This window comes from Lynx canadensis, chromosome B2 (genome assembly GCF_007474595.2).
Source record: "Lynx canadensis isolate LIC74 chromosome B2, mLynCan4.pri.v2, whole genome shotgun sequence".
Lineage (NCBI taxonomy): Eukaryota > Metazoa > Chordata > Mammalia > Carnivora > Felidae > Lynx > Lynx canadensis.
The window spans coordinates 103342321-103360060 of record NC_044307.1 but is presented as its reverse complement, the minus strand read 5'-3'; the positions used below and the strand labels follow the sequence as shown (position 1 = coordinate 103360060).

General features: G+C 41.3%; 1 protein-coding gene across 2 annotated transcripts in view; it reads left to right on the top strand.

The window, feature by feature from the left end:
• The first annotated feature begins 8893 nt into the window (after nucleotides 1–8893).
• HDAC2 (histone deacetylase 2) overlaps nucleotides 8894–17740 on the top strand; it is a 29972-nt gene continuing 21125 nt past the window's right edge. Inside the window, exon 1 of one of the 2 annotated variants that reach the window (XM_030316193.2) lies at nucleotides 8894–9184. In XM_030316193.2, the coding sequence (XP_030172053.1) occupies nucleotides 9133–9184 (52 nt within the window). In that variant the 5' untranslated portion in view covers nucleotides 8894–9132. Of the gene's footprint in view, nucleotides 9185–10262; nucleotides 10282–17740 lie in introns of those variants that run through there. The other variant, XM_030316194.1, reaches the window with a different exon arrangement.

The window sequence follows — 17740 nt, the reverse complement described above, 5'->3', positions numbered from 1 at the left end:
TTTACTCAACCTACTGGTTCAAATCTTAATCCCACCTAGAAACATCCTCACAGAAAGACCCAGAATAATGGTTAACCAAACATCTCAGCATTCCGTGGCTCAATTAAGTTGACAGGTAAAACTAACCATCACTCAGAAACATCCAGAATGTCTGAATATCTCAGAACTGTGGTCCCAGCAAGGTGACACATAAAATTAACCACCAAAATGGCCTATGTTAGATCTGATGTCTATGAGATTACCAGTAATTTTTCTTTATTTTCTACACAAATGGCTCATTTTCTAGTTGAATACATTATAATAAAAATTAAGTTTTCAAAGTTATTTTATAAAGAGAAAGATGAGACCTTCAGTACAAGATAGAGAAAACCATCAGAGTTAATTATATGTCATTTGCTATCAAGAGGCTAATAGCTGAGGTGGACACTTTTGGGCTGACCAGCATTTTGACCCTCTTCTTATGTTTGGGCAGTCTGTCATTGATGTATTTTAGTGGGAGCCATGCTCCCATCTTCTACCAAAAGACCACACACTTCACTTCCATTGATTCCTGACAGCTAGAGCATATAACCTAAGAACCATTTATTGGGTGCTCCTGCCCAGGACTTTTGTGCTGAAGTTAACACACAGAGAAGGCAGGGACAGTGCACGAAGTGGCAGCTAACTCCAGGGTCTTAAGCTGGGTTTGGTGATTGTTAGCAGTGACAGTTTCCAATGTCCACGGAGAAAGCACCCTCATAACCAGACCCCACATATGAAGATATTTAGCTGTGTTTTATCATCCGTCTTACTGGTTGATTCTTCTCAATTTTCCAAGCCTGTTCCTCTTGCTTTCCCATCAACTTCTTGAGCCATCTATACCCTTCTCATACATTCTGTTTTGCTTATCATCACCAGAACTGGCAACCAAGAACCTTGACCAATATAATACTCTTATCTAGGAGGCTTCAAGGGATTATTTTGATGTATTTTATAGAGTAGTTGTAGCATAAGTGGGGCTATTTTGATGCATTACAAAGCCTGAATTAATTTTAGAACATTATGATGTGTACATTTACATCAGTCATCCAAAATTTGAAGACTTATAAGACAAGTTTCCCTCCTGTTATGGACTGACTTGTGTTCCATTACAGTTCATATGTCGAAGTCCTAACCCCTAGAACCTCTGAATGTGATGTATTTGGAGTTAGGACCTTTAAAGAGGTGAGTTAAAATGGGGCTGTTAGGTTTGGTACTAATCCAATAAGACTTTTTTTTTTTTTCAGTGTTTATTTTTGAGAGAGAGAGAGTGGGAGCAGGGGAGAGGCAGAGAGACAGAGAGACAGAGAGAGAGACTGAGACTGGAGCAGGCTCCAGGCTCTGAGCTGTTAGCACAGAACCTGATGTGGGGCTCAAACTGAGAAACTGTGAGTCATGACCTGAGCTGAAGTCAAATGCTTAACCAACTGAGCCACCCAGGCACCCCCAATAAGACTTTTTGTATGGTGCCCTTACAAAAGAGGTTAGGTCACAGACAACACAAAGGGATGACCATGTGAGGACACAGCAAAAAGCCAGCCATCTGCAAGCCAAAGAAAGAGGACTCAGAAGAAACTAAACCTGCCAATACCTTTATCTTAGGCTTCTAGCCTCCAAAATTGTGAGAAAATAAATTTCTATTGTTTAAGCCACTTAATTGATGGTATTGTGTTATTGCAGCCCGAGTAAACTAATACATATGCCCTCAAGGATCTTATAATTTTGTAAAGGTAAATAAGTATGAATAAGAAAAAAATATAGATGCTAACATATAAACCACACATAGGATGCTGGAGGATAAAGGTGGAGAGTTAGGGAAGAGGGGTTAGGACAATGCTATATGAATTTAGATATTATTTGTCTTATTTTTAAGTGAGATCTTTTCTTGAGTCAAACCTCATACAAATACTTATTATTTAAGCTTAAAAAGAAATGAAAATGTATTTGGGTAATTAACCTACCATCATAAATGAAATACAATAAAAGTGTATTGGAGGGGAAAGCAAGTGATGGAGGGGAAAGAAAAAAAAATCCAAGCCTTAACAGACTGTTTTTAAAAGTTTTGCCTGAAAGATGCTTTTAACAGACTAATATACCAACAAATGTAAGCATTTATTATATCAACAGACCATAAAAACTAGCATCAAATTATCCCTGTAAAGCAAGGAGGCAAAATTATGATACCAGGCCATCAGCCATGAACATCCGGTGAAGCACATTTGCCACTAGCTCAACTAAGACCGGAGTCTACAGTAAAAGTTTAATGCTTTACAAAATGGAAGACATTACTATAGAAAAAAGGACAGCACTAAACAGTGCAGTCTGTACCATTATGCGCACTCGGGTGTTGGTCATTGTTTCATAAAGGAAGGTGTGGTAATGTCTTGGAGCATGGCAATGCAAAATTTGGATGAAAGAGAAAACAAGGTCACAGGTGCATTATATCTCAATAAAATTAGAAAAAAGAAAAAAATGGTCAGTTAGAAGAGAGCAAGAGAAGGTAACCTTCACTGCTGCTGAACAATATCTATTCTAGATTGTCAGCATTCCCTGTCCGTGTTCACATAAAAAAGATACTGAATCTTCAACGATTTGTGATTCTATTTAAGTGCTTTTGATGAATACTTCAACATCTTTGTATTCACATTAGCACAAATGGGATAAAAGCATCTCAATTTTCCTCTCCTAACTAACGATCTGATAGTTTTCCAATAAAACTCATCCAGAGGTAATGTGCTAGGAATTTTTACATGTTCCCCCCTGCTCCACCCATGACTGGAAAGAAGAATCTAGAATTCACCATAAGCTGGATATATCTGTGGGTTCACAGTATAAGGAAAAATTTCTCATTGCTAACAATGCTTTGGCATTACATGGTCATGAACTGTCAAGCCCTTGAGATTTTATCGCATCTTGCAAGTGAGTTAAGTTAACCTGTTAAAGTTTCATGGACTCTGGCTGAAGTCAGGAGATTCCCGGATCAGAGACAAAGTACTTTACTGCTCACAGCGTAGCAAAACTGAATGAGCATCAACCCATTTTTTTCAGTTTCTCTTGTCTCCTAAGTCCCAGAAAGAATACGTAACGACCCAGATGACACCTGCACACAGAGTGGGTTGTACTGCAAAAGAGAAACCCGGGACCAAGGGCCCAGATTTCCGAGCAAGCAGCAAGCAAGCCAGTCTCCCTGACCCTGAGAGTGAGCACTTACACATTAGCCATGATATGTCACCTTCCTACTTAGATATCTATGTGACTAGCTACAGAAACTGCTTAGTCTCAGGAGACAGAGAAGTCTTGCAACCTGGCATACTCAGCAAGAATGTGCAGGGACCGGCCTCTTATAACAATCCACCCTACGTGTTCTTGACAGAACTCAAACTTTCACGTGGATATATTACCATTAACCACTCTGATTAATCTGACTAGCAGAGGCTTCATTCATTTTGTCTCATATAGCGTTTAATTAAGGCCCTGTCACTGACAGCCAAGCAGCAGGAGGAGACCAATCTGTAGTACTGACCTCAGGCATGCCCCAAGGTTCCTGAAATCCCATAAACCATCGGGTCACTGGCTTTTTTCCTTATGATTCTGATCTGACCTTTCTATCTGGTCTGAGGCATTAATCCAGTTCAGCTGATGTATTAAGGATGGTTCAAAACCTGCCACCTAGGGTAATTCTATCATCTATAACAACCCTGGCTGGTGAGTTGAGGCAGACCTCACTGCTTTCTAAGGCTTCGGTGGCATCGCTGATCACTTGAGCTAAACTCAGGGACAAATTTCTTACCATCTTTTCTAATTGCCTGACATCATCAGGATAATCAACCACAGAGTGCACATAAAGGAGTCAGTTATCCTTCTGGGAAGTTCCTCCAAATAACTAAAGGTGGCCCTGTTTCAAAGAGATCTCCACTGTCATCTGAAACCTATGCAATCTACTGGCGGTTCCTTAAACACTTCAAAGTCTCTTATGACCATAGCTAGGGTGCACATTACTGTGACCTTGGAAGCGGTAAAATTAATACCTGACTTCCATTCAAGAAGTATAGTTCTGGGAGTGAACAGGGTATCCCCAGAAATCAAGTATTATTTATTACAACTGTTGGGGATTGCTAGTGGGATCAATCTAAGTCTGAACACACAGGTTGGCTGTGTCTCCAACATGGTGAAGAAGTACCCCCACCTGGAGGAAAGCTACACAAGCAGGATACTGTGCAGCACCTGTCTTTAAACCTACTGGTTGGTATTCAGCCTGCAAGCCCCCCAGTTCCTCTTCATTAACAGGCAATACAGTGGAGGGCCATTTAATTCCCAGTTGACTGTATAATCTGGTCAAATGTTTGCTACCAATTTCCATGGACTTCCCTCAAATTCTGCTGGTTGACAAGGCTCTCATCCTTCCTTTTTAGTAAGCCATGTCTTTATCAGCCCCCCAATCTCATCACTAAAACCTGTCAAGAAATGTGAAGGGTCTGAGATTTTACACTATTTGCAAGCTAACAAGCTAGACAACCACAGTTTCATAGACACAAGACTCCTGTGCCAAAGGCAAAGGTAATTTATTATTCAAAGCAATAGCAGTGACCAGAGTATAAGTATTATGTTTTGTGCTGTGGCCAAGCCCCAATTCCTACAGGTCATGAGGAAGAGGACCAGATGACACTTACACTTGTAGCGTGTTGCGTTATAGGAGATGAACCCTGAACTTAGAGAACCTGAATCTTTTATAATGGGTAGTACACATGCCCTGCCTTTGCCCCAGAGGGAGTCACTTTCTCTTATCTTCCAAAGCTGTTCATTATACAAACATCTTTGAATGGATTGTTTGGAAAAAAGGGCATTCAGTACCTCCACTCTCAAGATGTTCAAAACCCAAGGAAAGATGTCTCTCCACAGAAATCTGTAATTTCTAACTGGAAATCACCAAAAGCCACTAACTCCTAATGCATATTTTACATGAAGTAGGATTGTATCCAACTGCATTTAACAAAGTCCTGACTACAGTGGTTTACCCAAATATTTGTTTTGATATGTCTTTTTTTCCCTGCATGTAACCAGAAGTCAGGAGGTGGACAGTCCAGGTCTGGTACAGATATAAATGAGGTCTTCAAGGACCCAGGTCCCACCATTCTGCTCCATGATCCTCATTATTGGGCTTTTCACTCAGTGGTCCCAACACACATACTCTACCTCCATTTGTACAGTTCTGTGCTAAGTAGAGAGAAATAATTATCAGATTTGAAGGAAAGTTAAAAAATTTGAGAGGAAAGATGAAGAATTAAGATACAAGTGTTGGGTGATTGGGAGACACTAGCAAATAGATTTTCCCAGATAAAGCATGGGTATAGAATTTTTCTAGAAAATGTATGTAAGTAGATGGGTTGGATGAAAGTAATACTATGTTTTAAGGGACAGAAGCAAAGCATCCATCAGCTAAGAAGCTAAGAGGGGTAACATGGAAAGTGTAATGCAACAGAATAATTTAGTAGATAAGCTATGATTCAAAAATCTATTTTTAATAAAAATGGGAAATTTAAAATTTTATTACACAAATGCACAGCTCAAATAGCACAATAATGTTTCATTATTTGGTGCTACTGTTCAGATTAATGAGTTATAGCTTATAGTACTGGGTAAAAATAGGAACCATGTTTCTAGGGAAATCAAAATTCAGCTTGAGGCTGGTTTAGTGTGTGACAGCACCCTCATGTTAGTAATTCTACTTCTCTACCTTCTGTACTACCTTATGGAATTGCTACATAGAATTTAACACCAGGAAATCTAAATTTCCCTTAGAGTAGAAACAAGCTTATATGAACAATTCTTTTATAGTAACTAAAAATTAAACTATCTGCTGCAGTTGGTAGCAGGGTTTCATTTTTAGCATAAGCTGAGACAATTGTTTTCCGGTTTTTTTTTTTAAACAATCGGTTTCTAAATAATCTAAATAGTTTCTAGTCAATCAGTTCTAAATAGTCAAAATAATCCAATTATGTTTAACAGATCCTTTCACTGAATAATCTCAAAGTACTAAACATCTTCAAGATTATAAAGATATGTCCATGTAGACGAAGTAGAAACCAAAGAAAAATAGTTTAAGAATAAAGACAATCCTCCAGGCCCTTGGGTGGCTCAGTTGGTTGAATGTCCAGCTTTGGCTCAGGTCAGGATCTCGTGGTTCTGAATTCAACCCCACATTGGGCTCCCTGCTGTCAGTGAGGAGCCTGCTTTGGATCCTCTCTCCCCCTCTCTCCCTGACCCTCCCCCTGCAAATAAATGAACATTTAAAAAATAATGTAAAAAAAAAAAAAGAATAAAGATAATCCTCAATTACACATTCTATGAATTAACCTTGTTCTCAACTTGTTTCCTTCTCCTATATATTGTCTAAAACTTCTTTTTTTAATGTTTATTTATTTTTGAGAAAAAGAGAGAGACAGAGCGTGAGAGGGGGAGGGGCAGAGAGAGAGAGAGAGAGAGGGAGACAGAGAATCCGAAGCAGGCTCCAGCCTCTGAGCTGTTAGCACACAGATGGACATGGGGCTTGAACTTACAGACCGCAAGTTCATGACCCGAGCCAAAGATGGATGCCCAACCAACTGAGCCACCCAGGCACCCAAAAGACTTTCTTTTTTCTGATGGTAAAAAGGTTTGTGAGAGATGAGTTTGAATACAGTAAATGAAATTAGAGTTTGTCAATTCTGATAGAATGTTTGATAATCTACAGTTCATTACGATGTTTAGGCACATAATTCACTTGGTCAGCTCTTGTCACTGGGTAAGATATCCTTCTCCAATGCTAGTTTCTAAGGGTAAAATAATTTGCTTCAATTAGTTTAAAATTATTAAATAATAAATAACATAACAAGTTCCTCAACAGTTAAGATATATGCCCAGGCTCATCTCACACATTCAAAGCTAAATGCTGTGGATGCAAACAATGATTATTATTACCAGTATTGTAATAACAATCATAATAATCCCTTATATTTACAAAGTTCTCACTGTTTAAAAACTATTCCATATTAACTTTCTTATTTGAGCCACTCAGTATTCATATGAGGAACTATTCCTTAAGTGATCCTGCCTCATTTTACAGATAAGGCAATTCAGACCAAAAAAAGTTCAAGTGACTTGCCCCATGTCATAGGCACAGAGATAAAATTGCATGCGAGACAGACATAGTCCTTCCTCTGGCTAACCTCTATTCTAATCAGAAGTTAAAAGAAGTTGTGAGCAATCTTAACGTGGTGTTGAGCTAGAGCAGTACTAGTCCCAAGAACTACATGAGGGGCAAAGAAAGACTTGGGGTCAAGGAGGTAGGTAGAGTCAGGGAAATTTTCCTGAAGTAAATAAAGTCTCATTTCAGACTTCACTATGCTGAATCTGAGAAGAATACTAGTTTTTGCTCAGAATCTACCAAGTTGATTTTGGACTTGATAGAGTAAAACTTTAAAGTCAATACCTTGTAATTAACCTTAAGCCAATGTTTCTCACACTGTGGTTCTTGTACCAACTGCATCAGTTACCTGGTATGCTTGTTAAAAATACAGACTTGGGAAAAGGGGTTACTCTGGACTTTTCTTAAACTTCTTGGGGTGAGATCCAGGAAAATTGCTTTTTTAAGTATAAATACCTTGAGGATTTTGAAGTCAATAGCAAAATCAAGAAGATATTTTTGGTAGTGGCTCCAAATGGCTCCTGCTTCAATAAGGCCTTTTTTTTTTTTTTTTTTTTTTTTTTTTTGGTGAGGCTATGGAAGAGAGTGTGTGTTCGGGTATTCGGGTATTTGGGAGAAACTTGTACAAGATATAGTTGGAATAAGAATGCTACACTGTAGACTGTCAGAAGCCCCCACCCCTCACAATGCAATGTGGTTGGCTTACAATAGGTGCTTGACAAATGTTTGTTGACCTATTGATCAGACACAGGTATCTATCGCTTCCATGAGTTTTGAAAGTGTTTTAGCATTCTGCTCCAATCTTCTAGTGTCCAAACAGCAGCAGCAGTATGGATGTGTGGATTGGGGGGGTGGGGGGGGGAGGACTGAATGAATTCAAACCCTGGATCAACAGTGGAGACGACCAAGTACCTTACTAAAGAAGAAATAGGAATAATACTTACATCTCAGTGTTTGGGGGAGTCTTAAATGGCCTACCAGGTAGCTTTTATAAATAGGTATCAATGAAAATATTCTAAGTGCAAATGCTTACCACTGTGCTTTACGCCCTGATGTAAATGCATTCTATAAATACTCATTCAAAACCAGGCAGTACTGTACTACTTATTGTCTGTATTAGGTCCCCTTAACAGATCGCAACCTCGGAGCAATTATCAACAAAAAATAAAGAATAAATGAACAAACGAGAAACCTGAGGCGACCCGGCCCAGGGACCATGGGCTGCAGCCCGGCGTGTTCGAAGAGGCCGGAAGGGGTGCAGGAGTGGTCTCTCCCCGCCCGGTTCCCGGCACGTGGTCCGCTCGGGCGGGAGCTTCGCGACAGTGGGGGAGGGGAGCGGCGTGGGACGACGCGGAGGGGGGTCTAGGCGGCCAAGGCTACGGTTGGGGAGGCGCGACTGCGCAGACTCCGAATAGGCGCAACCACTGTGCGAAGATTGTGAGGGGGGGAGCGCTCACCCGGCGCCACACTCCCTTTAGCTACTTGTGGAGTGATAGCCTGACTATTTTTCTCGTTTCACGACTGCATTTGGCGCCGCTCTCCACAAGTTATTCATCATTAGAAGGCCTCTTATCTCAAGGCTGACAAGGATTCTTTTTCTAGTCGGACCCCTCTTTCCCCCCCGTGAAGGCCACAGTGGACGCGTCCCACCTCCCCTCGGCCTCCGGAGGTGGTTTGGCTGCCCCCTCCCCCTCCCCAGTGTCGCGAGTTGGCGCCGCTGCCACCCCCCGCTCCGCGCTCTCGGCCCATCGGCCGGGCGGTACCGAGTCCTCCCGGCACCCCCTCCTCTCCTCCCTTCGGCTGGCCCTTCCCCGCGGGACTGCCACCCCCACCTTCGCCCCAGCCCTTTTCTTTCCCCGCCTAGCCGCGGCGGCAGCAGCAGCAGCAGGAGGAGGAGCCGGAGCCCGGAGGCGGCGGTGGCCGGGGAGCCCATGGCGTACAGTCAGGGAGGCGGCAAGAAGAAAGTCTGCTACTACTACGATGGTGAGAGGCCGGGCCGGCGGCAAGGTGGGCGGGCAGGGCTGGGGAGCCAGGCCGGGAGCCGAGCCGGACTCCGCGGCCGCCGAAGCGAGTGGGCGCCGGTGCTGAGGGGTGGGAAGGAGGAGGGACCGACGTCTGGCCGCATCTTAACCCGTTCCCGACCCGACGCCGTCAGGGGGAGCCCCTCCGCGGCGAGCGGCCCCCGCCGGCTCTGCGGCGGGTGCCAGGTGGACGGCCCCCTTTTCCCTCTTGCCGCTCTCCCTCCGGCTGTACGGTCCGCCGCCCTGAAGGCGGCCGCCTGTAGGACGGTGCCGGCCTACCCTGCCTCGGTGGAGGTGGCCAAGGGGATGGTCCGGCCTCTCGCCTCTCCTGCCCGCCACTCGCGGGAACGGTGGTGTTGGGGGACCCTGCTCCGGCCCCCGACCCCTCCCCCCCGGGTCAAAATATCTACCCCGGCCCAGACTTCACACAAAGCCCCGCGGCCGCGAGAGCCCCGCCCCCAGTCCCCGTCCCCCCCTCTCCCCCCCCCCCCCCGGTCGCGGCTCGCTCCCGCCCCGCCCCTCCCTTCCTCTTCGGCTCTGGCTGGCCGCAGTGTCTGCTCCTTTCTCCGCCTCCAGCTTCACCCCGGACCCCTCGACCGGGTCGCGGCTGGCGAGTAGTTACTGAGGGTGGGGCCCATGGACGCCTTGGGGCACACTCACTCCTCCGTTTCGCCGGGGCTCCATCCTTCTCCTTTGTTCGCCCGGTGCTTTCAGCGCCACTTTCTCAGGATTCAAACGAAAAGGCTTCACTTCCTCGAAAAAAATTGGGGTTTTTCGAGTTTGAGGTAGTCAGTCTAAGCGGGAAATATGACGGTGCTAGGGAGACGTGGAGCTGTTACTGCTTGTGTTCGTGGATCAGACTCGATGGGTCCTGGCTTGCCTCTGTGAGAGGCGGTTACCACCCACTTCTTTGTTGCTCTTTGTTCGATCAGGAAATACACCCTGCTTTGGAGGTTTAGGAGAGCATTGGCATCTTGCTTGTGAAAGCTGTTACTAGGTGGTGGGAGTTTGGGTGTAGGAAAACTTTGAGGAGTCGTGCGGAAAGTGCTGAATAATCAGGTAAGCTTGAGCTTGCGGCCCAGTAAAATATGAAAATCAGATAGCTTAAATTTTAGGGGTTCTCCCATTTGAAATTTGAGCAGAGACGTTACACAAAGACATTAACGGCAAATAGTTTCTCCTGGATTATTCTCCACAGAAGGATTTTGAAAAGTTAACAAAGAAGCTAGGCTCCGTGACCTGCGAGTCCTATTTGATGTGTCTCAAGCAGTACAAATCTTGAAAGTTGTTTCCTACAAGTGGTGTATTGTCTGTATTACAAAATCTTAGGTGGAACCAGACCTTAGAGATCTGGTTCAGAATGAAGCTGATTTTAATTTGAAAATGGCCATACCATATTACTTCATTTAGCAAAGATGAATCTTTTAATGCCTGATCATATAAAATGACCATATAAAATGTGTCTTTGGGGGAAAACTTCAGATCATACGGAAGAAATCTAAATTGTTTGATGTTTGATGGCTAGTACTAAGTAGTTAACAGCTGTGGTATAAAACATTTTTTGAGAGCATTGCATATATGTGTAATACAAATTGAAATTATGCCATCCTGGAGGGATAGAGATAGGAGTACATTTTAATTTTAATATAAACTATATTTCTTAATGATCAGTCTTTAAAAATTTATGCGTATTTTGAGTCACTGGCGGAGCCCTTGCTCTCCATTCCCTGATCAAATTGGAAAGTAAATAACCGTATGTGTAAATTAATTTTTAAAATGATATTGTTTCTAAGGTTTGAAAAGCGGGGGAAACTAGTGCTAAGGCTCTAATGAAGCTGCTTATAACTTCTTGTCATCAGACTTGAATTGTAGAAGCAGGAAGTACACGTAAGGAGCAGTTTTAAGAACAGCTGTGTTTCTGGGCCCATTTGTGATGAGCCTTTGCTGAGGGAATGGGATGCCAAGGGCAGGATGCGGGGCTTGATAGGTAGAGTGGAAAAAATCAAGTCTCATGAGTATCACTTATTTACTGTATACCATTCAACTGCTTTACCTGATGACCAACACCAGTTGTGTAACTGAGTTTTTGGAAATCTCAGGCTCTTGCCTCATTTTTAGAACGGAATTTTTGGTTGCTTTCATTTGGAATTTTCTTTGGATTTTTGTAGGGGGTGGGGGGAGCTAATAAAATGCTTTGGAGAAACTATTAAGTTGGCTGGGTATCACTGTGCTAATTATTAGTACGTGATAGCATATATACTAAGCTTTGAACAATTAATTCAAAAAGCTTACATTTTCGTTATCCCCAAAATCCTATTTTGTCAGCTTATAAAGGTAGTGGTAATTTTTCTTTTTCTAATTGTGAGGAAAGAGAAAGGTAAAGTAGCTTCTGCACCAAAGAATGGGGAGACTTGGAGGTATACAACATGGATTGGATTGAAACTAAAAATCTGCTCGCCTAAATTAGCTGCTTTTAATGTGTTGGTAAAGAGAGTAGAAGACAGGAGTGAAGCGAATTCTACAACCATAGGAATCCTACGTTTAGGCTTAGTGGGACCATTAGGCACACTCTTTGCAACACAGAGAGAATATCTAGCAAATGAAAGAGACTTCTTGAAGACGTGTATTTTTCTCTGTATGCTTTATAGTGTTCAGTATTATACCCTTTAGATGGCTGGAACGCTGGTTCCAGGTGAACCTTCAGGCATTGGTGGATGAGGTATCCTTAAACCTTTGAGGAAACTGCAGCAATTGTTGACCCATGCCTCCAAAGTTTCCAAAAACTCCCTTCTAAATCTTGGTATTCTTGCAGGTACTACAAGATTATCAATACTATGTAAAGTGACATAACTAGTTGCTGAGATCCCTTCTGACTTTAAAATGATGTGATTTCTGTACTTAAATGTAATTAGCAAACCAAGCTGTGTTAACGGCCTTGTCTGTGATACTCACATTTATTTTATTTTTTTAAGTTTACTTATTTATCTTGTGAGAGAGAGCCCACGCAAACAGTGGTGGGGCAGAGAGAGAGGGAGTGGGAGAATCCCAAGCAGGATCCCTTCTACAGAGCCAGATGTGGGCCGATCATGACCTGAGCCAAATCAAGAGTCAGACACCTAACCACTGAGCCAACCAGGTGCCCCACAATGCATTTATAACACTTTATCTAGAAATGTTAAATGTGCTTTGTTTTGAATCAAGCTTTAGGCCAATCACATTTAGTGCCTATTTTACAATGTATGTGATATAATAGGGTTGTATATATATGTCATTTACATAATTGTCTGTATATTGCTCTGTGCTCTGTTTTTTCCTCTTGATAGTGTGCATCAGAATTTTTGGAGACAAGTGGTTCAATGAAAAGCATGCACCACTATACAAAGATAGAATATAAAAGTTATCAAGATTGCACCTCCCAGGATACTCAAGAATTCTGTTTGGCAGCCAACTATTCACAGATTTTCTTAGACTTTTATTTGTAACAGTGGTGCCAAAGCCTTTTGTTAGATAGATAGCCTTTAATAAAACGGCATGGGTTCTTTGCTGTAGTATAAATATTATCCGTAAAATAGGTAATCATTTTTTCTAGAACAGGTTATCAGCAAATCAGAGTACTGAATGAATTACAGCAGCAGTTCATAAATACCAGTAGTCCTAATTGCACATCACTATTTAGACCTAGTACTGTGTAATACTTAAATAAAACAGTTTTTCTTATACTTGGGTCCTCTTCCCCCAGCTATTCTTTACTACTCGTTTCCTTAAAATTTCACCTTATGAGACTTTTCCCTATTACCTTAATCCTCATTACTGACTTTTTCCCTATTATACTCTCATGCTGTTTATATCACCTGAATTTTGTCCACCTCACTGAATATAAGCTTTGTGAGGACAGAGTCTTGTCTGTTTTGCTTATGTCTGTGCCTCCATCATGTAAATAAAAGTTAAAGGTTTTTTAAATTATTGATGAATAAATGATCAGTACCTTATTTTTATGGATAGAGCACTTTCTTTCTTTTTTTTTTTTTTTTTAACATTTATTTATTTTTGGGACAGAGAGAGAGCATGAACAGGGGAGGGTCAGAGCAAGAGGGAGACACAGAATCTGAAACAGGCTCCAGGCTCTGAGCCGTCAGCACAGAGCCCGACGCGGGGCTCGAACCCACGGACCGCGAGATCATGACCTGAGCCGAAGTCGGACGCTTAACCGACTGAGCCACCCAGGCGCCCCTGGATAGAGCACTTTCATATAACATTTTCTTTGCTTCTTAAAACCATTCTGAGTTATAGACAGGTAAAATGAGTGGCATTTTGTCTATATTACATTTGAAAATAGATTCGTATCCCTGTTTGACCCAGTCCACTCCTTATCCTTTACCACATTGACTGGTTTTAATGTCCAAGAAGAGGTCAAAACCTGGTACCTAAAAGATTTTTCTTTTTTCCTTTGGTGACGCAACAGTGGACCTCCTTAGGCTGCTACAAAAAAAGGGTGGGCCGGGGGCTTCCTCTTACAAAACAGAAAGTATTAGTAATTATTTTTCTTAACAAAAACTTGTAAATGCTTCGGTTGATAAGTATTTAAGGAGATAGTTAGAATTGGTAATCTCTTAGAGAATGATAATAGCATTGAAATATGAATGAGATCAGATTTAAAAGTTTAATAAGGGTATTTGTACTGGTTAATAAGTCCTGTTCCTCTCTATTTCCATAGCAGTTGGCTTATACTTGTTTATGAAAGCCCATAGAAATATCAGATGGGTTTAATATTTGTGTGCCAGGTAGACAAAAGATTATCTAAGTCCTAAGAAGGAAATAAAAGCTGTATACCTAAGTGTGGACCTTTGCAGGCCGTTCAGACAAGGAAGGCCTGAAGGAAGAGAATGGGCCAGTTTTAAATGAGTTTTCCTATGAGGACACATGGGTGGCTTAGTGGCTTAAGCATCTGACTTCAGCTCAGGTCATGATCTCTTGGTTTGTGGTATTGAGCCCCCCGTCGGGCTGTGTGCTGAGCTCTGGAGCCTGCTTCAGATTCTGTGTCTCCCTCTCTCTCTGCCCTTCCCTGTTCATGCTCTGTCCCACTCTTTAAAAAATAAACATTAAAAAAAAAACATTAGGGGAAAAAAGTTTTCCTATGTAGTACATTGCAAACTACAAAGGCCAAGTAAGTTAGGGTTTGGCACACTAAACAAAAGGGAAGATGTAGGGGAACCATGGGATGCCAAGGCAAGGTAGTAAAGGGCCAGACCACGCAAAACATGTACTAAGAGATTTTAACTTTGTTCAGGGAATAGAAAACCACTGAAGGTTTTTAAATAGAACTCTTTAAGTGGAAAAAGGATGGTAAAGAGTGATGAATGGAAAACTGAAAGCAAGAATTGAATGTATGTTGGTCCACATAAAATATCATGGTTGTGGCTGACAGAAATGGACACATTTAAGAGAGGTTTTGAGAGTAAAAAGAACTTGTTGGTGGATTGGAAATGGAGCTGGAACTGGTTAATGGTGATACAGAATAAAGGATGATTCCCAAGTTTCTATCTAGATGGAACAGATTAGGTGACTCATTCCTAAGAGAAGAAGATTTTTAGAGCAGTCCTCTTGTTCACTGACTTGTCCAAGCACCTAGAAAAGTGCCTGGCACATGGTAGTCTCTTGATTTTGTTAAATGAATGAATGAACTTGAGAAGCTCCTGATACTTAAAGGTTGGTGGAGGAGTGGCTATGGGGTAGGAGTAAAGTCCAAGAGAGCAGTTTATGAAAGCCAGTGGCCAGTGTGTTAAAGATAGTGGACTAAGCAGTATGTGGAAGATGAAAAAATTAATATTTATAATCATTATTCTGCATATTGTGAATCTTCACACATTTTTTTGCTGCAAAAATATTAATGTTTGATTATAGGCTGCTGTGTAGATCCCAGGATATCACATAATATACAACATTTTATAAATGTAACAACTACATTTATAAAACCTGAAAAAAAATCTTAAATACATCTAGTCTCAAGTACTTTAGGTGAGAGTGTAGATCTTAGTAGCCATTTTGTTCTGATAGCTTCTTTTGAAGAGTGAACAGTTGCTAAAATTTTGCAGATAAAATGAATTCTTTGTGAGGACTTCTTCATGTTGACGATTAAAATTTATTGTGTTCAGGGAACCACCTTGAGCTAATTTTTCTGATGTTTGCTTCATTGGTAAAGCATTTTTATGTATTTTGATGAAAATCAAGATAACATTTAAAATGTCCAAGTTGCGGGGCGCCTGGGTGGCTCAGTCGGTTAGGCGTCCGACTTCAGCTCAGGTCACGATCTCGCGGTTTGTGAGTTCGAGCTCCGTGTCGGGCTCTGGGCTGATGGCTCAGAGCCTGGAGCCTGTTTCCGATTCTGTGTCTCCCTCTCTCTCTGCCCCTCCCCCGTTCATGCTCTGTCTCTCTCTGTCCCAAAAATAAATAAACGTCAAAAAAAAATAAAATGTCCAAGTTGCATTACTTCACCACTTACATGAGTGGAATTTGTAGCTTCTTAAAACTAAGAAAAGACATTTTATGTTTACTGAAAAGTGGATGGCTACAAAGCAGCCTTGAGAGAATTTTGAGATATGGGATTAAACCAGAAAGAATTGGGAGATGGTTCTTTTATTAACCCCTTACATTTTGGGGGAATTCTTGGTAAACCAGTTAATACTTATCTTTGGCTTGGTTGCCCTTGTGGACATGTGTCATTTAGGTAGGGGGCACATATTTTTGATGGGTCTGGGGCACCTAAATTGTAGCAGAGAAAACTTGTTGAAAGCTACGTATATTCATACAAAATTGGAGGACCCTATATTGGTAAAAAAGTGATGGATTAGATAAGTAGTTTCTTATATTCATTTTCTTGAAATTAGTGAAGACCGTAAACCTTTACCATATTATATCCTTTCCTAGCCAGGCTTTCCCCTGCCATTTCTACTGACTGTAAATGTCGTTGCTCTCCTACTAGCTACTGCTTAAAGATGGTCTGCGTTGTTCTGCCCACATTTGACTCTAACTCTTCTAGCTTGGCAATATTACCAGATTCGGCTACATCTCACATTTCTTCACTATAGGAACAATAGTAATAATAAATACCTACATCATAGGGTTAATTGACAAGATTAACAGATCATAATGTGAAGTGCTTAGAATTGTACCTCCTAGTAAGCACTCAATAAATGTTCATTGCTGCTATCATTTTTTTTCGAACATGCTTGCTGAGAAATTGCTACTGTAGTCACCCTTCTGTAGGTTATTGGCATCTTTCCTATCATTAGATTATTAGTGGCTTTCCATTGGACTCTCAGTATGTCTATAACTAGAGTTATTTGGTCTTAAAATATAATAGATGTTAGAGACATCTCATCTTAGTAAATCTAACCAAGTATTTGGAAGTTCTCTGAAGACGAGTTTCTTTATTCTTATTCTCATGGTCTCTTGGCAGTGATAACTTAGAAGTAACCTCCCTTGCATTAATTTGGGTACGTGATGCTTTGTGATTCTAGCGGTCTTTCCATACCTCAAGAATTTCTTGAAACCAGGTTGCTTTCAAGGAAGTATGTGTGGTGCCAACCATGTAGAACTGAGCTTCATAGTATATCCTTGTAAAGGTAGTGTATTTCATACATGGCCTCTGAATTGTGATATATATACGTAGAGGAATGTTACATATCCCCATAGTCTTCCTTAGCTACTTGTCTGTATTGTCTTAGCTTTGTTGTTGGCTCTTGGTTTAAGAAAGGTGGCTTTCCCTTTAAATGACTGTGTATATGTTGTTTTCGGAAGAGAGTTTGTATTGAAAATGAGTTAAGTAAATTAGTGTTACAATACCAACAAAATAAAACAGTAGTAGTATTTAGAAATAGCTATGTTATGAAAATAGGCCCATTATAAAACAGGAATGTTTGTCCTGGAGTATTATCAAATATATGGAAGAGAGAAATGCAAGTTTTTGAGTTCTCAGTTTACATTAAACCAAAAAAGGTGGGGGGGGGGGGGGCCTTGGGTGACTCAGTCAGTTAAGCCGCCGTCTTCAGCTCAGGTCATGATCTCCTCATTTGTGGTATCGAGCCCCCCATTGGGCTCTGTCCTCAGAACCTGGAGCCTACTTCCAATTCTGTGTCTCTCTCTCTCTCTCTCTCTCTCTCTCTCTCTCTCTCTCTGTCTGCCCCTCCCCTGCTTGCTCTGTGTGTGTGTCTCTCTCAAAAATAATAAACATTAAAAAAAATTTTTTTTTAGCCAAAAGTGTATATTAGGATTTTGGAAGGTTTTTTTGATCCTGAAGATAGAGAGGGAAATGGTATTCTTTATCCCTAGCTTTTACATAAACTCATGTTGAAGTGATTAACTTCAAGCCATTAAAGTCAGCTTGACTGTCCTAACAAAATTTCGGAATTATTTATTTAAAGACTAGAATTGATACTAAAATAATTTCTAATTTAATACAGTCTGTTGCAGAAAGTGCTTGTTACATTAAAAAAAATAGTATATTTTTAGAGGTTTCCTT